The sequence below is a fragment of the Pristis pectinata genome, chromosome 2 (assembly GCF_009764475.1).
Source record: "Pristis pectinata isolate sPriPec2 chromosome 2, sPriPec2.1.pri, whole genome shotgun sequence".
Taxonomy (NCBI): Eukaryota; Metazoa; Chordata; class Chondrichthyes; order Rhinopristiformes; family Pristidae; genus Pristis; species Pristis pectinata.
In genome coordinates this window covers 1389948-1414870 of record NC_067406.1, presented here as the reverse complement: position 1 = coordinate 1414870, position 24923 = coordinate 1389948, and the positions used below count along the sequence as shown (strand labels likewise).

The 24923-nt window shown below is 48.8% G+C and overlaps 2 protein-coding genes across 5 annotated transcripts in view; one reads left to right on the top strand and one right to left on the bottom strand.

Annotated features, from left to right (window-relative positions):
* Positions 1-24923, bottom strand: part of LOC127567459 (uncharacterized) — a 453787-nt gene that overhangs the window by 288309 nt on the left and 140555 nt on the right. The window lies entirely within an intron of this gene.
* The window catches only part of LOC127567460 (disintegrin and metalloproteinase domain-containing protein 12-like), a 182625-nt gene that overhangs the window by 116320 nt on the left and 41382 nt on the right, over positions 1-24923 (top strand). Inside the window, exons 13-18 of the mRNA XM_052010401.1 lie at positions 5308-5392; positions 7212-7354; positions 8298-8475; positions 20551-20643; positions 22393-22588; positions 24457-24565. Of these exons, the coding sequence (XP_051866361.1) occupies positions 5308-5392; positions 7212-7354; positions 8298-8475; positions 20551-20643; positions 22393-22588; positions 24457-24565 (804 nt within the window). The remainder of the gene's footprint in view (positions 1-5307; positions 5393-7211; positions 7355-8297; positions 8476-20550; positions 20644-22392; positions 22589-24456; positions 24566-24923) is intronic.

Here is a 24923-nt window from a genome sequence, read left to right as displayed (position 1 = left end):
AGGCATGTGTGCCCGCCTGTATTTGAGCTGCAGCAGGTCACAGATCTCACTGTACTTTTTACCATCTCAGGATGCTGCGTGGTGAAGCTGTCCTGAGATGTTCGATGAACTGTTCCCATGTACCCCCAGTTCTTCTGGCTCGTGAATTTAATATTGCGCTGACTAGTTTTCATTGCATTTTCTCATTCATCCCACCAAGATGTAGCCATTCCCATTTCTCAGCATTGAATTCCATTTGTCACCTTTCTGCCACCAGCCTGTCTATATCTCCTCACCGTCTGTTCCCTCCCTGTTCATGGTTCACCCTACCTCCAAGGGTAGCAGAAACGCTTGCAATCTTGCTTTACTCCAGGTTAAAACGATTTTCACTGAAGCCACTGTTGTGCCCGGTGCAATGAGGACACATTTTTGTTGTAGACTGATCAGGTTATCGATGGCCTGGTGCAGCCCTGAAAGGTCTCCATGGACCCTGGTATGTTTGACCTCTCTCCTACATGCTCTACAGCATTCCAACATTCACTGATTGTCACAAACCAGCAACAAAAGAAACACACTGAGCATGATTTAGTGTTAAAAACTATTTTATTAATCACTACTTATGATAATACGTAAAATAAAAGTAAAAATGTTAGTATGTTAGAATTCAAAAATGTTAAACCTCGAACGTTAACCCCAAAACTAAACTCTTCGTGTGTGTGTGTGACAAAGTCCAAAACTCCCAGTTCCTGAATGGTTCTTAAAGTTCAGTTCCGCAAGCCATAAGGTGAAACATGAGCAAGGGCTTCTTCAACAACCACCGTTGTCTGAAGATAAGATGTAGATGTAGAAAAACATAGAGAGAGTACATACGAAATCCAAATGTTCCACGATGGAACCCAAACAACACTCCAGTGTTTACTCGGTAGTGACTTCCTCACCCCGAAAAGCATCCGAACCGTGGTCGTCCACACACAAATACCTGTTTCCTTCTACAGGTCAGCAACAAAGTGAACTCCACCGGATTACTTCCAACTTCCATACATGGATTTCAGTGGCAAACACAGTTATTGTTTCTCATCCATCGATAGAGAAAACAAGCAGGCTGGTGTCTCTCTCCCTTCTCTCTCTCTCCTTCTTCTTCTTCTTACTTCTTCAACAACGTCATTACGTCCTTTATCTTCTATTGACGTAAGCACGCCCCACACACACATACACACACACTCTCTATCTTAAAGGGACTTTCACTGAGTCCGTAACACTGATACAAATACAGAGGGAGGTTTTTGGGCCCGTGGTGTCTGCTGGTGAAAACCCAGCCTCGCCCCACCTTCGAGTGCACATCAACAGCTGGTTATATGTGACGAGGGTTTCTGCCTCCACCACGCTCTGTGTGAGCTCAGCTTTTCAGGTCAACTGCCCCCCTCCCCTGTCCTTTTTCTCACCTCCTGATCTATCCAGTTCTTCCTACACTCACCCTACGCCCATCACCCTGTTTCTTTCCTTCCCTCTCCATCTGCCTATCACACACTCGTCCCCACGGCTCCCCTCTGCCCTCCCCACCTCCCTTATTTGGTTCCAATGCTCCACCTTCCTCTCCCATCAGAGTCCAGCATCTGCGGCCTTTTGTTGCCTCCAGGCATCATCACACATTTTGTTATGTTTTTGATGAGGTAAGCGGAAAGGATTATGAGGACGGTGTGCTTGGTGTGGTGATAAAATGCCACTAATTAAACTTGTCAGCAAGACTGATCAACGAGAATAAGATATCACAGAGCTTGGAAAGGAAGCAGAGACGTGACAGATGGCTGTTGTTTGGCTGAAGGAAGCTGTGCCGTGGTGTTCCCGGGGTTGATGTCAGCACCACTGCTCTTCCTGACACAGATTAATGACTTGCAGGTGTAAAGGACACCATGCCAGAGGTTTCCAGTGGCACAAGGTGAGAAGTGTGGCGAACAGTGAGGTGGGTAGTGACAGACTTTGAGGAAATAGACTTGTGGTGAGGACGGGCAGGCAGCAGATGAAACGTAACACCAGCAGGTGCAGGGGGATACCTTTTGGTTGGAAGTATGAGGAGGGGCTGAAAACACAAAGGATCCAATTCTTCAAGGGGTCCAGGGAGAGAGGGGGCGGGGTTACACGTGAAAGTGGTGGGACAGGTGGGAGAGGGATTTTAAAAACATCCTGAATCCTGGGCATTCTCACCTGGGGCACAATTCTGGGAGGATCCATTGTTCTATTGCTCCATTCCCACCAGCGTGGGTGACTCGGAAACACCCTCCAAAGTGGGTTAGTTCAAGGGCGATAAGGGGCGATCTTTGCCGGGTATGTCCAGAATCCTAATAAATGATGATAATTAGGAACAGAAAATGATGGAAGTGGTTCTGTATTTTTTCTTTTGTATTTTTGATTCAATAAGAAGTGAGAAATGAGGAGCAGGGCAAGGCCTCTCTGCCCCCTCCAGCCAGCTGCGATCACGGCTGACCCAATCTTGGCTTCAACACCCCTCTCCCGCCCTCTCCCCATACCCTTGCAGTTCAAATGTCTGTCAGTCTTCGCCTTGATATTTTCAGTAACTCAATCTCAGTAGTCCCCCAAAGGAAAGAATTCCAAGGACTTGTGAGCTTCAGAGAGAAGGTATTCCTCCTCATCTCCATCTGAAATTGGGGAGCCCTTATTCTGAGACTATGCTCTCTCGTTGAAATACTCCCACTGGGGGAGACATCCTCTCAGCATTCACCCTGTCCGCCCCCCTCAGAATTTTACATGTTTCAATAAGATCACTTGTCATTCCTTCAAATTCCAGTGAGCTTCAACACAACTCAGCTCATCAGCTCGACCTCTCTTCATACATCAACACAAGGAATCAGCCCAGTGACCCTTCTCTCCATGGCCTCCAGTGCAGGCACACGCTTATATACAGAGACCAGAACTATCCACAGTACTCCAGGTGTGGTCTCCCTAGTTTTATACTCCATACCCTTTTGCAATAAAGGCCAACATTCTATGAGCCTTCCTAATTACCTGCTATACCTGCAGGCTAAACACTCGTGCACTAGGAGCCCCAGATCCCTAGGTCCTGCAACATTTTGTAGTCTTACTACGTGTAAATACTAATTTGCCTTTTCATTCTTCCTTCCAAAGTGAATAGAGTCATAGAGTTATACAGTACGGAAACAGGTCCTTCAGATCAACCATCCAACAGGCCAACCAAGGTACCCCATCCAAGCCAGTCCCATTTGCCAGTGTTTGGCCCGTAACTTTCTAAACCCTTCCAATCCATGGACCTGTCCAACTGTCCTTTATAAATTGTTATTGTACCTGCCTCAACCACTTCCTCTGGAGCTCATTCCACAAAGATACCATCCTTTGTCTAAAAAAAAGTTGCCCCTCAAGATCCTCTTAAATCTCTCCCCTCTCACCTTAAACTTATGCCCTCCAGTTCTTGATTCCCCACCCCTGGGAAACAGACTGACCATTCACTGCCTATGCCCCTCAGGATTTTATAAGATCACCTCTCAGTCTCCTTTGCTGTAAGGAATAAAGTCCGAGCCTGTTCAACCTCTCCCTGTATCTCAGTCCGTTGTGTCCTGGCAGCATCCTTGTAACTAAACCCACATTTTTCCACCTTATGCTCCATCTCCCAACTCTTTCCCGCTCACTTAGTCTCTCCGTATCCCTTTGCAAGCCATGATTTTGTGTTATATTTCAAAATTTGCATTTTGGGTCACAATGAAGGTCTTTATGTTGGAATCATTCCTTAATAATTTGAAAAAAAGTATACAGGTTGGGTTTGGAAAGAGTTGACAGGAGCGTGGTTTGTTATAAAACCATCCACTTCAGGAAAGGAAATGTGCTGAATCTGCTCTGTCTGCCTAAATGTAGGTGGTCAAACCATCATAGGGCTTATACACTGAATGGTAGGGCACTAGGGAGTGTAATGGAACAGAGGGACCTTGGAGTACAAGTGCAGAGTTCGTTGAAAGCAGTGTTATAGGGAGACAGGGTGGTGAAGAAGGCATTTAGCATGCTGGCCTTCATCAGTCGGGGCACTGAGTATAGGAGTTGGGACATTATGTTGCAGTTGTATAAGTTGTTAGTGAGGCTGCATTTGGAGTACTGTGCACACTCTGTTATAGGAAAGATGCAGTCAGACTGGAGAGAGTGCAGAGAAGATTTATGAGGATGTTGCCAGGACTCGAGGGCCTGAGTTACAGGGAGAGGTTGGCCAGGCTGGGTCTTTATTCCTTGGAATGTAGGAGGATGAGGGGCGACCTTTATGGGAGTGTTTAAAATTATGGGAGGCATAGATAAGGTGGACGATAACAGTCTTTTCCCCAGGGGAGGGGAGTTCAAAACTAGGCATAGGTAGGAGAATGGGGTTGAGAGGGAAAAATAAATCAGCCATGATCGAATAGCAGAGCAGACTCAATGGGCCGAATGGCCTAATTCTGCTCCTATGTCTTATGGCCTTATGGACTGGTTGGGCCAAAGAGCCTGTCTCCGTGGTGTATTGCTCTGACTGTGTAGCGGAATTCAACAGCCCTCTGAAATGGTCACTCAGCTCAGGGACCTACAGGGTAGGGCAGTACGTGCCAGCCTCGCTACCGGTGACCACCTCCTGTGAACAAACCTTCAGGGTAGGGCAGTACGTGCCAGCCTCGCTACCGGTGACCACCTCCTGTGAACAAACCTTCAGGGTAGGGCAGTACGTGCCAGCCTCGCTACCGGTGACCACCTCCTGTGAACAAACCTTCAGGGTAGGGCAGTACGTGCCAGCCTCGCTACCGGTGACCACCTCCTATGAACAAACCTTCAGGGTAGGGCAGTACGTGCCAGCCTCGCTACCGGTGACCACCTCCTGTGAACAAACCTTCAGGGTAGGGCAGTACGTGCCAGCCTCGCTACCGGTGACCACCTCCTGTGAACAAACCTTCAGGGTAGGGCAGTACGTGCCAGCCTCGCTACCAGTGACCACCTCCTGTGAACAAACCTTCAGGGTAGGGCAGTACGTGCCAGCCTCGCTACCGGTGACCACCTCCTGTGAACAAACCTTCAGGGTAGGGCAGTACGTGCCAGCCTCGCTACCGGTGATCACCTCCTGTGAACAAACAAGTAAAAAAGTAAAGTTTGCTCTGATTCATCCCCTTGCAAGACCGGCTCCCACCTTTCCCTGTCACTGTTCCAATGTGAGAAAAGCCCGGTTGAGGATGACATCTGTGTGCCTCGGAGGAGGTCAGCGTACATGGAGATCGGGGAGGTGTTGATCCTCTTTACTCTGTAATCACTCTGGCATGGCGATCCGTGTTAACATTGATTTCTCTCTTCCAGCGGTGGCATTTTTGATGGGGGCACGGCTGGTCTGGCATCGTTCGGCACCATTTGTTCAGCAAGTGAGTCTGGCGGAGTAAACCTGGTGAGCACCCGTTCTTTCTGTTCCCCAGTCCCAGGGCTTGGCCAGTGCACCGTCCTCAGTCAACTCGAGAGGCTGGGCTCTCAGACAGCTCACACCATCAGTGCTGGTACTGATGGGAGCTCAGTGAGTCTGAGGGAGCTCCCCTCTCCGAATCATAAGATGTCAATGTCATCATTTACTTTGAAACAGCTGTGATTTAAATGAAAACGATATGGGGTGTGATGCATGTTGTCAGTCTGTGGGGAAGAGGCCAGACTGAACAGAAGTTTGGCTGAGGGAACATTCCAAGTGGACGTTACTTGTGGTACAGATAAATGGAGCTGAAACACAGAGAATGTGGGAAGCACTCAGCAGAACAGGCAGCCTCTGCAGAAAGAAACACACATGGTGTTTCAGGTTGAAAACCTCTCATCAGAACTCTGAAAAGTTAGAAATTAAACAAGTGTTATGTTGCAGTGAAAGGGAGAGGCAGAGAACACAGCAGGGAATGTCCGTGCTCGGGTGGACACCAGTGCAGACAGTGACATAGTGTGGGAGGTGCTGGCTACGAGGGAGCAGTGAGGCCACTGAATAACGTGTATGAGGGAGGTGTTGAAAGGGCGAGAAGAATGAAAGCAGAACTACCAGAAGAGCAGAGAGAAATACCAAATACTAGAGGACATGTATTTAAGGTGAGAGGGGGGAAGTTTAAAGGAGGCAAGTTTTTTTACACAGAGAGTGGTGGGTACCTGGAACGGGCTGCCAGGGGTGGTGGTGGAAGGAGATACAATAGAAGTGTTTAAGAGGCTGTTAGGCAGACACATCAATGTGCAGGGATGGGAGGGATATGGATCATGTGCAGGCAGAAGAGATTTAGTTTAATTTGGCATCATGGTCGGCACAGACACGGTGGACCGAAGGGCCTGTTCCTCTGCTGTGCTGTTCTGTGTTCTAATTAGAACTGGATACAAGGGAGAGGGAGAGGGAGATCAGCTACAATTCCTGAATTCACTGTTGAGCTCCCAGGGCTATAATGTGACCAGATGGAGGGTGTGGTACTGTCCCCAAACTTACAGTCAGCTTCATTGGACCAGTGCAGGTGGCCAGACAGACAGATATTGGTTTATTATTGTCACTTGTACCAAGCTATTGGTATTGGTATTAGTTAGTGACATAGAATTTAAATTCAAAAGTGTAGAATGATTATAGTAAAAGTAATGGTACAGTGAAAACTTGTCTTGCCACCGTTTGTACAGATGAATTCATTACACAAAGCATTGATGTAGTACAGGGTAAAACAATAACAGAATGCAGAGTAAAGTGTCACAGCTTCAGGGAAGTTATTGCAGGTAGCCCAGAGGTCAGAAGATCGCCAGCCCTGTACGAAGATTTAAAAGAACATTATTGGTAATACTTAGTGACGTAGAATTTAAATTTAATAGAGTAGAATGAATATAGTAAAAGTAATGAGCAGATCTGCAGAGAGCAGCTTGCAACGAGTCGCCACACTCTGGAGTGGGATGGAGAATTAAAGTGACAGGCAACTGGACTGAGTGGAGGTGTTCTGCAAAACTCCCAATCTACAGTGGAGATGTGGACCTTGTGATGGTCTTCCCTTCACCAAAGTTAACAAGGCTCACAGCTGTGTCTCTTCCACTTGCCACTGATCTGCTCTCATCGCTTCCTCCCACCAGAACGTGCTAGCAGAGCCTCCTCCAAGAGGGAGCAACTGAGTATAAAACTATTGATTTAGTTAACCAGTTTACACAGTGCCTTCTAAGTGGCATCGGGGGATGATCTTAGGAACATACTCAGGATGTTGCTTCTGCTTCCCCCTCAGGACAGTCAGATGAGCTTCCTGGCAGTTTCAGCTACCGTTGCTCATGAGCTTGGACACAATCTCGGATTGTCTCACGACACAACCACACGGAATTGTCACTGTCCAGATAAGGTTATTGGCTGCATCATGGAAGAAGCAATGGGGTAAGAAACATCTTCAGAAAATCTGTGGCATGTTGAGGTGAGGAGATTTTTGATGCCAAGGGAATATGAGGGTGGCCCAGTGAGTCAGCTCGTAAAGCTGCTGCCTCACAGCTCCACTGCTCTGTGTTCAATCCTGACCTCCAGCACTCCCTGTGTGGAGTTTGTACGTTCTCCCTGTGACCCGCGTGGGTTTCCCCTGGGAGCTCCGGTTTCTTCCCACATCCCAAAGATATGTGGGTTGGTGAGTTAACTGGCCGCTGTAAACTGCCCCCAGTGTGTGGGAGAAGGGTAGAATCTGGGGGAGGGGGGTTGGTGGGAGTGTGGGGAGAATAAAATGGGGTTAGTGTGAATGAGTTGGCACGGACTCAGTGGGCTGAAGGGCCTGTTCCCATGCTGTATGACTCGATGAATCTATGATGATATTGGAACAGAGTGGGAAGGTACGAGATCGTCTGGTGCAGCCGCTTGCAGAGCCAAGTGAGCAGTTATGTATGTTTTTGCATTTGTCACTTGGACATTCTCCCTGCTCTCCTCTTCCATCGGGTAGAAGATACAGGAGCCTGAGGGCACGTACCACCAGACTTAATGACAGCTTCTACCCCACTGTGATAAGACTATTGAACGGTTCCCTTATACAATGAGGTGGACTCTGACCTCACGATCTACCTTGTTGTGACCTTGCACCTTATTGCACTGCACTTTCTCTGTAGCTGTGACACTTTACTCTGTACAGTTATTGTTCTTACCTGTACTACATCAATGCATTCTGTACTAACTCAATGTAACTGCACTGTGTAATGAATTGACCTGTACGATCGGTTTGTAAGACAAGTTTTTCACTGAACCTCGGTACAAGTGACAATAATAAACCGATACCAATACCAATACTAGGTATTCCTTGAATTCCTGCCACTTTGACACCCTTGTGCTTCCTTTCCTTCAGCTTTGAATACCCAACACATTTCAGCAGCTGCAGCAAAGATGATCTGAATGGAAATCTGCTCTACGGCGGAGGGATATGTCTCTACAACTTGCCCAAACTTGAGCTGCTGGTTGGGGGCCGTGAGTGTGGCAACATGTATGTGGAGGAAGGCGAGGAGTGTGACTGCGGCAAGCCTGATGTAAGGAGGGGCTGGTGATCTAAGGGTGCAGAGGGTCCCCGTGGGGATCTGTGGTTACACACAAATATAGTCACACAGTCATAGAGTCACACAGCACGCAAACAGACCCTGCGGCCCAACCCATCCATGCTGACCAAGTTGTCTATCTGAGCTGGTCCCATTTGCCCATATTTGGCCCATATCCCTCTCAACCTTTCCTGTCCATGTATCTGTCCAAATGTCTTTTAAATGTGGTTATTGTACCTGCATGTACAGCTTTCTCTGGCAGTTGATTTCAAATAGCCCCCACCCTCTGGTGAAATAGTTGCCCCTCAGGTCCCTTTTAAACCTTTCACCTTAACGTGTGCCCTCTAGTTTTAGACTCCCCTGCACTGGGAAAAGGACTGTGGCCATCCACCTTATCTACGCCCCTCCTGATTTTACACACCTCTCTCGGGTCACCTTCAGCCTTCTACGCTCCAGGGAAAAAAGTCCCAGTCCTTCCTTATAACTTGAGCCCTTCAGTCCCAGTAACATCCTTGTGAATCTTTTCTGTACTCTTTCCAGCTTAATGACACCCTTCCTATAGCTGAGCAACCAGAACTGCACACAACACTGCAAGTGTGCTCTCGCCAACGACTTGCACAATTGTAGCGTAACACCCCAACTTCTTTACTCAATATCTTGATCAACGAAGGCCACTGTGCCAACCATCTTCTTCACCACCCTGTCTATGTGTGATGCCACTTTCAAGAACAATGTACCTGTACCGTTAGGTTGCTCTGCTCTACAACACTTGCCAGGGCCCTACCATTTACTGTGCAAGTCCTGCCCCATTTTAACTTACTAATATGCAACACCTCGGACTTGTCCAAGTCAGGGACATTTCGGATCGGGTCCACAGCGTTCTGAAGGGGGATGGTGAACAGCCAGAGGTCATGGTACATATTGGTACCAATGACATAGGGAGGAAAAGAGACGAGGTCCTGAAGAGGGAATATAGGGAGCTAGATAGGAAGCTGAAAAGCAGCACTTCAAGGGTAGTAATCTCTGCTCCAGTGAGGGTAAGAATAGCATGATTTGGCAGATGAATGCGTGGCTGAGAAATTGGTGCAGGAGGGCAGGGTTTCAGATTTGTTGATCATTGGGATCTCGTCTGGGGAAGGTACAACCTGTACAAAAGAGACAGGTTACACTTGAACTGGAGGGGGACCAATGTTCTTGCGGGCAGGTTTGCTAGAACTGTTGGGGAGGGTTTAAACTAGTTTGACAGGGGGATGGGAACCAGAGTGATAGGTCAGAGGTTGGTGCATTTAGTGTACAAGTAGATGCAGAGTGTAGAAAGACTGAGGAAGGAGAGGCAGTTGAAAGGGCAAAATTGTAGTCAGTTGGATGGGCTGAAGTGTGTCTGCTTTAATGCGAGAAGTATCAGGAACAAGGCTGATGAACTTAGAGCGTGGGTAAGTACATGGAACTACGACGTGGTGGCCATTACAGAGACTTGGCTGTCACAAGGGCGGGAATGGCTGCTGGATATTCCAGGGTTTAGATGTTCCAAAAGGGACCAGGGCGGAGGTGAAAGAGGTGGAGAAGTGGCTTTGCTGATCAGGGACAGTGTCACAGCTGTAGAAAGGGAGGACATCCTGGAGGGATCATCTACTGAGTCAGTGTGGGTGGAAGTCAGAAACAGGAAGGGAGTGATCACTCTATTGGGAGTATTCTACAGACCCCCCACAATAGCAGCAGAGACGCTGAGGAGCAGATCAGGAGGCAGATTTTGGAGAGGTGCAAAAATAACAGGGTTGTTGTCATGGGTGATTGCAACTTACCTAATTTTTTTTTTCCTTTTTAAATCTTTTTATTAGTTTTCAAATTAATACAGATTAATATATAACATCAATGTTTGTACATGTAATACACAGAGATCAAGAGAACAATCATGGCATGGATAATCAGAAAGAACAATAAAGTATAAAAAAATCTGTAGATCCAATGATCTCTTAGTAAATGAATATAATATGAAAGAAAGGAAAGAAAAAGATTTATTATATAAATTAAAGAAAAAAGCCAAATCAATAAGAAAAATTATAAACAATATAAACTAAACAGAAAAATTTCAAAAAAAAACAAAACAGAAAAAAAACCTGGGCTAAAATTTCTCAGAAGAAACAGAGCAATATTTTGTCGTCAACTCCGTTCCTCTAAGTTGGAAAGTTATTGAAAGGGAATCTAAATCATGTGAAAATATTGAATAAATGGACTCCAAATATCTTCAAATTTAAGTGAAGGATCAACAGTGCCACTTCTAATTTTTTTCAAGTTTAAACATGATATAGTCTGAAAGAACCATTGAAAAGTAGTTGGGGGTATTGGATCCTTCCATCTGAGCAAAATAGATCGTTGGGCCATTAGTGTAACAAAGGCAATCATATGGTTAGTGGAGGCAGATAAATGGCCAGAACTTCGCTAATATTGATTGGCACCTCCTTAGTGTAAAGGGGATAGATGGGGCAGAGTTTGTTTGGTGTGCACAGGAAGGATTCCTGACACAGTGTGTGGCCAGGCCGACTAGAGGAGAGGCCATACTGGACCTGGTACTAGGCAATGAGCCTGATCAGGTTTCAGATCTCTCAGTGGGAGAGCATTTTGGAGACCATAACTCCTTGACCTTTATGGGACCTTGACGATATGGGAAAGTATTTAACTGGGGGAGGGGGAATTATGATGCCATTAGGCAGGAACTTGGGAGTGTAAATTGGGAACAGATGTTCTTGGGGAAGTGCACAGCGGAAATGTGGAGGTTGTTTAAGGAATACTTGCATGGGGCTTGGATAGGTTTGTCCCATTGAGGCAGGGTAAGAATGGTAGAGTGAAGGAACCGTGGTTGACATGAGATGTTGAATATCTTGTCAAGAGGAAAAAAGAAGCTTACCTAAGGTTTAGAAAGCATGGATCAGACAGGGCTCTGGAGAGTTACAAGGTAGCCAGGAGGGAGTTTAAGAATGGACTTAGGAGAGCTAGAAGGGGGCATGACAGGTCCTTGGCGAGTAGGATCAAGGAAAACCCCAAGATGTTCTACATGTATGTGAAGAATAAGAAGATGACTAGAGTGAGGGTAGGACTGATCAGGGATAAAAGAGGAAACATGTGCCTAGAGTCGGAAGAGGTAGGGGAGGTTCTTAATGAATACTTTGCTTCAGTATTCACCAGAGAGAGACCTTGACGTTTGTGAGGATGGCGTATGACAGGCTGATACGCTGGAGCATGTCGACGTGAGGAAGGAGGATGTGCTGGAACTATTGAAAAACATTAGGATAGATAAGTCACCGGGGTCGGACGGGATATATCCAAGGTTATTACGGGAAACGAGGGAAGAGATTGCTGCGCCTTTGGCGATGATCTTTGCGTCCTTATTGGCCACAGGAGTAGTGCCAGATGATTGGAGGGTGGCAAATGTTGTTCCTTTGTTTAAGAAAGGAAGTAGGGATAACCCTGGGAATTACAGACCAGTGAGTCTTACTTCAGTGGTGGGCAAATTACTGGAGAAGATTCTTAGAGACAGGATTTATGGGCATTTAGAGAAGCATAGGCTGATTAGGGACAGTCAGCATGGCTTTGTGAAGGGCAGGTCGTGCCTCACGAGCCTGATTGAATTCTTTGAGGATGTGACAAAGCACATTGATGAAGGTAGAGCAGTGGATGTGGTGTACATGGACTTTAGTAAGGCGTTTGATAAAGTTCCTCATGGAATGCTTATTCAGAAAGTTAGGAGGCATGGGATCCAGGGAAACTTGGCTGTGTGGATTCAGAATTGGCTCGCCCATAGAAGAGAGAGGGTGGTGGTAGATAGAGTGTATTCTGCCTGGAGGTCGGTAACCAGTGGTGTTGTGCAGGGATCTGTTCTGGGACCCCTGCTCTTTGTGATTTTTATAAATGACTTGGATAAGGATGTGGAAGGGTGGGTTAGTGCGTTTGCTGATGATACAAAGGTTGGTGGTGTTGTGGTTGGTAGTGTAGAAGGTTGCTGTAGATTACAACAAGAGATTGATAGAATGCAGAGCTGGGCTGAGAAGTGCCAGATGGAGTTCAACGCAGATAAGTGTGAAGTGATACACTTCGGGAGAGCAAATTTGAAGGCAGAATGCAAGGTTAATGGCAGGACTCTTAGCAGTGTGGAGGAACAGAGGGATCTTGGGGTCTATGTCCATAGATCCCTCAAGGTTGCCACATAGGTTGCTAGGGTTATTAAGAAGGCGTATGGAGTGTTGGCCTTCATTAGTCGGGGTATTGAGTTCAAGAGCCGTGAGGTGATGTTGCTGCTCTATAGAACTCTGGTCAGACCACACTTAGAGTATTGTGTTCAGTTCTGGTCACCTCATTACAGAAAGGATGTAGAAGCTTTAGAGAGGATGCAGAGGAGATTTACCAGGATGCTGTCTGGATGGAGAGCATGTCTTATGAGGATAGGTTGAGCGAGCTAGGGCTTTTCTCTTTGGAGAGAAGGAGGATGAGAGGTGACTTGATAGAGGTGTACAAGATGATAAGAGGCATAGATCGAGTGGACAGTCAGAGACTTTTTCCCAGGGCGACAATGGCTAACACGAGGGGGTATAATTTTAAGGTGATTGGAGGAAGGTATAAGGGGGATGTCAGGGGTAAGTTTTTTACACAGAGAGTGGTGGGTGCGTGGAACGCACTGCCGGCAGAGGTTGTGGGGGCAGATACATTAGGAATATTTAAGAGACTCTTAGATAGCCACATGAATGATAGAATAATAGGGGACCATGTAGGAGGGAAGGGTTAGATAGATCTTAGAGCAGGATAAAATGTGGCACAACATTGTGGGCCGAAGGGCCTGTACTGTGCTGTAGTGTTCTATGGTCTATTAACTTCTATCTGCCATTTCGTGGCCCACTTCCCCAGTTCATCAAGATCCTGTTGTTATCTTAGATAATCTTCAAAATGTGATTCCAGAAAGATCATTTGGTTTAGTTTAGATAGGGCAAGTCTCAGTGTCTAAGATTGGTAATTATAACTATCAACAAAGGCATAGAATATAGAGTACAGCACAGGAACAGGCCCTTTGACCCACAATGTTGGTAATCAAATGCCCAAATAAATTAATTCCTTCTGCATACACAATGTCCCTCACATTCATGTGCCTATCTCAGAGCTGCTTGAACACCCCTTATGATACCTGTCTCTACCACCACCCCAGGCAGCACATTCCAGGCACCCACCGCTTGCCCCACACATCTCTGTTGAACTTACCCCCTCTCACCTTAAATGCATACCCTCTGGTATTAGACTTTTTCAACCCTGGGGAAAAGATACTGGCTGTCTATCTATGCCTCTCATTATCTTATAAACCTCTATCAGATCTCCCCTCAGCCTCTGCCGCTCCAGAGAGAACAACCCAAGTTTGTCCAACCTCTCTTCATAGCACGTGCCCTCTAATCCAGGCAGCATCTTGGTAAACCTCTTCTGCGCCCTCTCAAAGCCTCCACATCCTTCCTATAATGGGGCGACCACAACTGAATGCAATACTCCAGATGCGGCCTAACTAAAGTCTTATAAAGCTGCTTCATAACTTCCTGACTCTTGAACTCAGTGCCTCAACAAATGAAGGCAAGCATGCCATACACCTTCTTTACCGCCCTATTAACCTGTGCAGCCACTTTCGGGGAGCTATGAACTTGGACCCCAAGATCCTTCTGCTCATCAACATTGTCAAGCGTCTTGCCAGAAACAGCGTACTGTCTCTTTACATTTGATTTCCCAAGGATCAACGCTTCACATTTGACCGGGTTGAACACCATCTGCCATTTCTCCACCCATATCTGCAACTGATCTGTATCCCGCTGTATCCTTTGCCAGTCTTCTATACTATCCACAGCACCACCAATCTTCGTATCATATGAAAACTTACTAACCCACCCATGTACCAGGTCATTTATATACATCACAAAGAGCAAAGGTCCCAGTACGGAATCTGAAGAACACTAGTCACCGACCTCCAGCTCGAATAAGTCCCATCGACCACTACCCTCTGACTTTTACAGGCAGGCCAGTTCTGAATCCAAACAGCCAATTCACCATGGATCTCATGCATCTTAATCTTCTGGATGAGTATCCCATAAGGGACCTTCTCAAATGCCTTACATATTCATGTAGACAACATCCACAGCTCTACCTTCATCAATCACCCTCGTCACCTCGTCAAAAAACTCAGTCAAGTTAGCAAGGCACGACTTGCCCTACACAAAGCTATGCTGACTGTCCCCATTTAGTCTATGGTTTTCCAAATACCCGTAAATCCTATCTGTAAGAATCCTCTCCAGTAACTTCCCTACCACTGACGTGAGACTCACCAGTCTATAGTTACCAGGATTATCCCTGTTTCCCTTCTTGAATAATGGAACAACATCAGCTACTCACCAGTCCACTGGGACCATGCCTGTAGCTAGAGAGGACACAAAGATATTGGTCAAGGCCCAGCAATCTCATCTCTTCCCTCTCTCAATAACCTGGGGTATATACCATCAGGCCCTGGGGACTTATCCACCTTAATGTTCTTTAATAGAACATAGAACACTACAGCACAGTACAGGCCCTTCGGCCCACAATGTTGTGCCAACATTTTATCCTGCTCCAAGATCTATCTAACTCTTCCCTCCCACATAGCCCCCTATTTTTCTGTCATTCATGTGTCTATCTAAGAGTCTCTTAAATGTCCCCAATGTATCTGTCCCCACAACCTCTGCCAGCAGTGTGTTCCACACACCCACCACTCTCTGTGTAAAATACCTACCCCTGACATCCCCCTTATACCTTCCTCCATCTTATACCTTAAAATTATGTCCCCTCGTGTTAGCCATTGTCGCCCTGGGGAAAAGTGAAGAGACCCAACACTACCTCCTTTATCTCGAAATGCCCTGGCATATTAACATGCCCCACACCGATCTCCCTATCCTCTACGTCCTTCTCATTGGTAAATACTGATGCAGAGTACTCATTAAGGATCTCACCCACATCCTCCGCCTCCAAGCACATGTTCCCTCCTTTATCCTTGAGTGGTCCTACCCTCTCCCTAGTTATCCTCTTGATGTATGTTTAGAATGCCTTCGGATTCTCTTTAACCCTACTTGTCAAGGATTTTTCATGGCCCCTCCTGACCTTCTTAATTCCCTTCTTGAGTTCCTTTCTGGCTTCTTTATAATCCTTAAGGGCCCTGTTTGATCCCAGCTTCCTAAGCTTTACACACTTTTCCTTTCCTTCTTGACTAAACTCACCACCTCTCTCGACATCCAAGGTTCCCTCACCCTGCCATCCTTGTCCTTCCTTCTTACTGGAACATCCCCGTCCTGTACTCTGTGCAGTTGGTCTTTAAACACCCTCCACATGTCAGATGTGGACTTGCCCAGAAACAGCTGTTCCCAGTCAACTCTCCCTAGTTCCTGCCTAATGCTCTAGGAATTTGCCCTGCTCCAGTGTAATACTCTCCTGCAAGGTGCATACTTGTCCTTATCTAGAGCTATCTTCAAACTTCAGGAGTTGTGGTCACTGTTCCCTCACTGTTCTCCCACTGAAAGGTCAGTCACCTGGCCAGGCTCATTACCCAACACCAGGTCCAGTACGGCCCCTCCTCTTGTTGGACTATCTACGTATTGATTTAAGAAACCCTCCTGGATGCATCTAACAAATTCTGCCCCGTCTGAACGTCTTATATTAAGGAGGTCGCAGTTTATATTAGGGAAGTTGAAGTCCCCCACGACAACAACCCTATTGGTTTTGCACCTTTCTCTAATTTCCCTGCATATCTGTTCCTCAATGTCCCAGTGGCTTTTGGGGGGTGTGTAATATAATCCCATCAGAGTGATTGCACCTTTCTTATTTTTGAGTTCTACCCATAGAGAGTGGACGAGCCCTCCACCACGTCCCCTCTGAGTGCAGCTGTGATATTGTCCCTGATTAGTAATGCATCTCTTTCCCCTTACCTCCCTTGTTATCTGTTCTAAAACATGAAAACCCTGGAACATGAAGCACCCATTCCCGTCCCTCTCTCAACCAAGTCTCAAATGGCAGCAACGTCACAGTTCCATGTACTGACCCATGCTCGAAGTTCATCATCCTGACCCATAATACTCCCAGCATTAAAATACACACTTCAAATGTCTGTCCCATGTCCCATCGTGTCTATGATTTTGCTCCTGCCTGTGTTTAATGGCCCTGACATTGACCTCCCTCTCAATCCCTCCACTTTCCAACCCAGTGCTCTGGTTCCCATCCCACTGCCAAACTAATTTAAACCCTCCCGAGTAGCACCAGCGAACCTCCCGGCCAGGATATTAGTTCCCCTTCAATTGAGGTGCAACCCGTCCCTCTTGTACAGGTCACCCCTGCCCCAGAAGATCCAAGAACCTGAAACCCTGCCCCAACACCAGCTCCTCAGTCACTCGTTCATCTGTTCTGTCATCCTATTCCTGCTCTGACCAGCACATGGCACTGGGAGTAATCCAGAGATTTCTCCTTTCGAGGTCCTGCCTTTCAGCCTCATTCCTAACTCCCTACACTCACTGTGCAGGACCTCTTCCCCCTTTCTACCTGTGTCATTGGTGCCAATGTGCACCACGACCTCTGGCTGCTCAATCTCCCCCTTGAGAATATTCTGCAGCCGCTAAGACATCCTTGACCCTGGCACCCGGGAGGCAACACACCATCCTGTTGTCTCTTTTGTTGCCACAGAACCTCCTGTCTGTCCCTCTAACTATCGAGTTTCCTATCATTACTGCTCTGCCTGACCACCCTGCTGAGCCGCAGAGCCAGCCACAGTGCCACTGACCTGGCTGCTGCTGCTGTGCCCTGATAGGTCATCCAAAGGGGTATCCTTGTTGCTGAGGGGTACGGCCACAGGGGACCCCTACACTGACTGCTTACTCCCCTTACTCATCTATCTGCACCCTGTACCCTTGGTGTGACCACCTTGGTAAAAGTCTCATCAGTGAGGTTTTCAGCTTCCCGGATGGTCCTGACATCCAACTCCAGCTCCAGTTCCTTAACCTGGTCAGTCAGGAGCTGCAGCTGGGTGCACCTCCTGCAGATGTAGTTACCAGGGAGATGGTGAGGTTCCCTCACATCCCACATCTTACAGCAGGAGCATTCCAGTGCCCTCCTGCCTACACTGAATCAAGGACTGAATTACAGATGACAAAATAAAGACCTTACCTGTTCTTAACTGTGCTTTCTCACTGAAACCTTTTTTTTGAAAGAGCTGCTCGCACTGGCCTCACCGAGGTCACTTACTCAGCATCTTCCCGCTGAAGCCTCTTGAGCCAAAGCCTCAGCTCCTCACTCTAACACTGGCCACTCACACAATGGTCACTCCAAGTTTTGAGATAAAATAAAAGCCTAGCAGTCTTCCACCTGTGGCCTCGCTACACAGACAGACTCTACGGAAAAGTGTATGCTATGATATGATATGATGTAGAACATAGAACAGTACAGCACAGAACAGGCCCTTCGGCCCACAATGTTGTGCTGACATAGCTATTCCCTCCTACCTACAGAATGCCCATAACCCTCCATTTTCCTCTCATTCATGTGCCCATCCAAGCCCCTCTTAAAAGCCCCCAATGAATTTGCCTCCACCACCCTATCAGACAACACATTCCAGGCATCCACCACTTTATCTTCATCAGTCACATGTACAGCGAAACACACAGTGAAATGCAGCTTTTGCGTAGAGCGTTCTGGTGGCCACACTTCCGGCACTAACATAACATGCCCACAACTTCCTAACCTGTACGTCTTTGGAATGTGGGAGGAAACCGGAGCACCCGGAGGAAACCCACGCAGTCACGGGGAGAACGTACAAACTCCTTACAGACAGCAGCCGGAATTGAACCCGGGTCACTGGCGCTGTAATAGCGTTACGCTAACTGCTGCACTACCATGCCTGCCCTAATGGCAGTTTCCATACAACTGCAGAAGCTGCCCCACCTGCCCTCTCACCTCTTCCATCCCCATATCCAGGGACCCAAACAGTCTCCCCAGCTGAAGTAGTGATTCAATGATGCTCCTTCTGATCTCATGAACTGCATTTGTTGTTCCTAGTGTGGGGGAAATAGGAAAAAAAAAGGGGAGGAAGAAGACAGGAGGGGTTACTGGAAGTTAGACAAATCAATGTTGAGGCCATGAGGTTGGAGACTCCCGAGGCGGAATATGAGGTGTTGTTCCTCCAACCTGCGTCTGGTCTCAACGTGGCAGTAGAGGAGGCCGTGGACAGACACGTCAGTGTGGGAGTGGAATGTGGAATTGAAGTGGGTGGCCCCGGGAGGTCCTTGCTTTTGCAGCAGACAGAGTGAAGGTGCTCGACGAAGTGGTCACCCAGTCTGTGTCTTTCCCCCCACCTTGTCTTCCCTCATTCCTGTTGTCCCCTCCTCCCATCTCTTTCCCCGTCCTCATGACCTGCCCATCTACTCCCTACCTCCTCCCCTTTATTCCACGGTCCACTGCCCTCTCCGCATTCCTTCTTCAGCCCTTTGCCTCTTCTACCCATCACCGCTCAGCTTCTTACACCTCCCCCCTCCCCCAGCCTCCTACCTTCCCCCTCTCACCTGGACTCACCTGTCACCTGCCTGCGTGTGCTCCTCTCCCTCCCCCCAACCTTCTTATTCTGGCTTCTGCCCTCTTCCTTTCCAGTCCTGATGAAGGGTCTCGGCCCGAAAGGTCAACTGTTTATTTCCCTCCATGGACGCTGCCTGACCTGTGTGTTGCTACAGGTTCCAGCATCTGCAGAATCCCTTGTGTCTGAGGATAAATCTTGTCCTTTAGATCTCTTTCCAGCTATATAGTTGCAGCTACATAGGACCCTGGTCAGACCCCACTTGGAGTATTGTGCTCAGCTCTGGTCACCTCACTACAGGAAAGATGTGGAAGCCATAGAGAGGGTGCAGAGGAGATTTACAAGGATGCTGCCTGGAATGCGGAGCATGCCTTATGAAAGCAGGTTGAGGGAACTCAGCCTTTTCTCCTTGGAGGGAAGGAGGACGAGAGGGGGACCTGATAGAGGTGTATAAGATGATGAGTGGTATTGATTGAGTAGATAGTCAGAGGCTTTTCCCCAAGGCTGAAATGGTGGCCACAAGAGGACATAGGTTTAAGGTGCTGGGGAGTTGGTATAGAGGAGATGTCAGGGGTAAGTTTTTACTCAGAGAGTGGTGAGTGCGTGCAATGGGCTGCCGGCAATGGTGGTGGAGGCTGATATGATAGGGTCTTTCAAGAGACTGTTAGATAGGTACATGGAGCTGAGTAAAATAGAGGGCTGTGGGTAAGCCTAGTAATTTCTAAGGTTCAGCACAGTTTTGAGGGCTGAAGGGCCTGAATTGTGCTGTAGGTTTTCTATGTTTCTAATAGTTTCCCTACCACTGGTGTAAGGCTCACTGGTCTGAAGCTAACTGGCATATCCTTGCTGCCCTTCTTGAATAAGGGAACATTTGCTATCCTCCAGTCAGCCGGTACTTCACTTGTTGTGAACAAAGATGCCAAAATGTCTGTCAGAGCCCCAGTAACCTCCTCCCTTCTCAGAGCAGCCTGAGATACATCTCATCAGGCCCCAGATACATCTTCTTGATGCTGATACACACCAGAACATGACCGTCCATCACCCTGAACTCTTCCTCTGCCCTGTCTTTCTTCTCGGTGAAAGCAAATGACTTTGACTACTTAACTGATTTTTGTCAATGTTGAATCAGCAACAAATATTATTTGGGACATTGGGGATAATTCGTTCACCGCTCCGGAGCGGTGCGGTGATTTGTTTTACTTCCACCTGACAGAGCAGATAGTACTTCCAACCTCCAGTGTTTGAACTGCACTGGAGGGACAGGCAGTGTGCTTATGGCTCAGATTTAAAGCCATTGCCTTGTGATCAGAGATGAGGATCCTGGTGAGCAACAGCTACCACAACTCATGCTGGACTGGTCCTCCTCTACATAATCTGTCCAGCACTGCCCCAGCAGCTGCCTGGTTAGATACAAGTAAAACTTCCTTTTGATCTTTCCCCAGTCGTAACTCATTATGGTGTCTTGCCCTCAGGAATGTAAGGATCCCTGCTGCCAGCCAGCAACTTGTACATTCAGTGCTGGTGCAGTCTGCTCATCCACTGGTTCCTGTTGTAAGGACTGCAAGGTAAGGCTGGAAGGGTTGCTGGGCTGGGGGTGGGGCTGGGGGTAGTGGGGTTTGGCAGTCAGGTTTCAGATGGTGGGCATGTTCTTGGGGAGTGTGGACTGAGACGAACCCCAGTCAAGTGAGGGGGGTTGAAGCTAAGCTACTGGGAGGGAGGATATCAGTGAGGTGTAGAAGGTGGGGTGGGGGTTAGGATGGGTAGGGCATTGAGAGATGGTGGGGCTGTTGGGAGGGGGTGTGGGTGTTGGGAGGGAGTGTGGGTGTTGGGAGGGAGTGTGGGTGTTGGGGGGATGTGGGTGTTGGGAGTGAGTGTGGGTGTTGAGAGATGGTGGGGCTGTTGGGAGGGGGTGTGGGTGTTGGGAGGGAGTGTGGGTGTTGGGGGGGTGTGGGTGTTGGGAGTGAGTGTGGGTGTTGAGAGGGAGTGTGGGTGTTGGGAGGGGGTGTGGGTGTTGGGAGTGAGTGTGGGTGTTGGGAGTGAGTGTGGGTGTTGGGAGGGAGTGTGGGTGTTGGGAGGGGGTGTGGGTGTTGGGAGGGGGTGTGGGTGTTGGGGGGGTGTGGGTGTTGGGAGTGAGTGTGGGTGTTGGGAGGGGGTGTGGGTGTTGGGAGTGAGTGTGGGTGTTGGGAGGGAGTGTGGGTGTTGGGAGGGTGTGGGTGTTGGGAGTGAGTGTGGGTGTTGGGAGTGAGTGTGGGTGTTGGGAGGGTATGGGTGTTGGGAGGGGGTGTGGGTGTTGGGAGGGGGTGTGGGTGTTGGGAGGGAGTGTGGGTGTTGGGAGTGAGTGTGGGTGTTGGGGGAGTGTGGGTGTTGGGGGGGTGTGGGTGTTGGGAGTGAGTGTGGGTGTTGAGAGGGAGTGTGGGTGTTGGGAGGGGGTGTGGGTGTTGGGAGTGAGTGTGGGTGTTGGGAGGGAGTGTGGGTGTTGAGAGGGAATGTGGGTGTTGGGAGGGGGTGTGGGTGTTGGGAGTGAGTGTGGGTGTTGGGAGGGAGTGTGGGTGTTGGGAGTGAGTGTGGGTGTTGGGAGGGGGTGTGGACGCTATGAGGGATGTGGGTGTCGGGAGAGTGTGTGGGTGTTGGGAGGGAATGTGGGTGGAGGGAGGGTGGGCGTTGGGAGGGATTGGGGCGTTGGGAGGGATTGGGGTGTTGGGAGGGGGTGTGGGCATTGGGAGGGGGCGTGGGTGTTGCGAGGGAGTGTGGGTGCGGGGGTTGTGGGTGCAGGGGGGAGTATGGGCGTTGGGAGGGAGCGTGGGCGCTGGGAGGGAGCGTGGGCGTTGGGAGGGAGCGTGGGCGCTGGGAGGGAGCGTGGGCGTTGGGAGGAAGCGTGGGCGTTGGGAGGGAGCGTGGGCGCTGGGAGGGAGTGTGGGCGCTGGGAGGGAGCGTGGGCGTTGGGAGGGAGCGTGGGCGCTGGGAGGGAGTGTGGGTGCAGCGGGAGTGTTTTGGTTTAATGAAAATAATAGTTCCAGCTCCCAAATGACCAGACTTAATAAATTCATTTGCACTAATTACTTTGTGTTTTGGTGATATTTGAACCTGCACCCGATAAGTTGCTAACCCCCTGAGAGAACCATGGGGTTCCTGTTCCTGAGGAACAGTCGTCTCCTGATCCCTGAGCACAGATTACACAGATTACAACCTCAGCCTTGTGCATCCTGTTCTCCCAGACACAGCAGGTATAACACACCAGGACCTACACATTCAACCCCTGGCTCCCACTCCCCTGCTTCCCTGATGACCATCTCATTACTGTCGTTTTTCTCCAGTTTCTCCCAGCAGGAACAGTCTGCAGACCAAAGCGGGGAGAATGTGACTTGCCAGAGTTCTGCACAGGCCGATCCCAGGACTGCCCTGACAATCACTACGTGAAAGATGGCCACACGTGCAGTAATGGAAACTTGTACTGCAGCCAGGGAACTTGCCAGTCTGCAGATCGGCAATGCCAGGAGATCTGGGGTGCCGGTGAGTAGCAGCTTCCAGCAGACACCATTTTATGGCAGCACCGTCCCATCCCCACGGCGGTAGGTGTTTGTCCAACACATGAACGTGATCGGATGGATAGCCTGAGCCTTAAAGCACTCACGACACCCTGCAAATCCTGGATCGGGAGGGTGAGAGGTTGCAGGAGTGGAGTGACCTACCCCACTGTGACAGGGTCAGGACTGGCCCCGGTTACAGCTGCTCTGAGCTGCTTATAAAGGGCGGCTGGAGAAATTAAAGCTCATCCCATGCACACTGTGTGGACGCGTGCCAGGAAGGGGAATGGGATCACAGATCCTGGGTGGGTGGGCAAGTGGTTGTTGGCTGTAATTTAGCCAGTCTTTCATTCCTGCACTGCACACTTCCTGTTATCGGTCACACGTTCTCCAAGTGCAGTTTGGTATCTCCCCCATGGGCTGAGCTGAGTGCTGAAGGACAGAGCTGCTCAACTGGGTCTGCGGCAGGTAGTGAGAGAACCAACACCAGGGATCAACGTGAGCCAATCTTCACCGATCCACCTGCAGCAGATGCATCTGTCCGTGACAGCAGTGGGAGAAGTGACCCCCACACAGTCCGTGTGGAGACAAGGTCCTGTCCTCGCACCGAGGGCTCCCTCCATCCTGTGGTGTGTCTCTGCAACCGTGCTCAACGGGAGAGACACAGCACAGATCTGGCAGCTCAACACTGGGCGTCCGTCAGACGTTGGTCCGTCAGCAGAAGTGTTGAGCACGCCGGCTGTCAGCCCATGGCTCAGTGTGTTCCCCGCTGTACTGACACTGTCCCACCAGGGGGGCAATGACCCTGCTTTAGTGAGGAGTGTGGAAGGCCATGACAGGAGCAGCGGACAGGCATAGCTAAAAATCAACTGCCTGCCTGGTGAGGCTGCAACACAGGGACTACCTCAGTGCTGAACACAAGGAATAGGAGCAGGACCCGGCCATTCGGCCCTTCGAGCCTGCTCCACCATTCATCAAGATCATGGCTGATCTTCTCCAGATCTATCCAGATGCATCACGGCTTGGTACAGCAACTGCTCTGCCCGTGACTGCAAGAACTAGTGGTGGACACAGATCAGCACTTCAGGGAAACCAGCCTCCCTTCCATGAGCTGTCGACACTTCTCACTGCCTTGGTAAAGCAGACAGCATAATCAAAGACCCCACCCACCCCTGACATTCTCTCTTCTCCCCCTCCCATCGGGCGGAAAATACAGAAGCCTGAAAGCTCATACCACCAGGCTCAAGGACAGCTTCTGTCCTGCTGTTATAAGACTATTGAACGGTTCCCTAGTACGATAAGATGGACTCTTGACCTCACAATCTACCTCATTATGACCTTGCACCTTATTGTCTGCCTGCACTGCACTTTCTCTGTAACTGTAACACTTTATGCTGCATTCTGTTATTGTTTTACCCTGTACTACCTCAGTGCACTGTGTGATGAATTGATCTGTATGAACCACATGCACGGCAAGTTTTTCACTGGACCCCGGTACATGTGGCATTCATTTACCAATCTACCTCAGCCCCATTCTCCTGCACTCTCCCTGTAGCTCTTGATTCTGTTCATCTCCAGAAGTCTATCAGTCCCTGGTTTGAATAGAATCAAAGACTGGGCTTGCGCAGCCTGTGGGGTAGAGACTTCCATGGCAGCTCACCCCTCCCTTCTCAGGGACAGTTAGGCATGGTGGCCTTACTGGTGACACTCAGACCCTGAAAAATGAATTGGAAAAAATGCTCCCTTCGGTTCCCCTCTCACTTCAGAAAGGCAGGAGCTCACGCACATTGTAGGTGCCAGCAAGGCCTGTTGCTCTGCTGTAAATTCTGTTATTCTCCCATTTCCCTCTGATAGATGCGAAATCTGCTGAAGAGCTTTGCTATGAAATTACGAACGAAGTAGGAAACAAGTATGGGAACTGTGGCCAAGACGAGAATGATGAATACATTGCATGCAAGCCTAAGTATGTGTTGCACTACAATCCTGATATTGCAGAACACTGACTGCCTTAGTGCAGGACTTGTATCGCGAGAGCAAATGACAAGTTGGTCCTGTACTCGAACGTTTGAATTATAATTTCATGGAAAAAAATATCCATCACAACATCAGAACAAGTTGAACTAACAATATGAGGCCTTCTGTAATGCCTCATAATTATCAAATTGGATTTGTTTTAACACCACGTCTGTTTCTTATGTTGGCCCAGTTTGACTGTTGCCAGGACCACTGGGCTCCAGACCTGATCATTGCCTGGGTCACAGAGCTGAATTCCAGAGGTGAGAGTGACCGCCCTTGACACTGAGGCAGCATTTGACCATGGG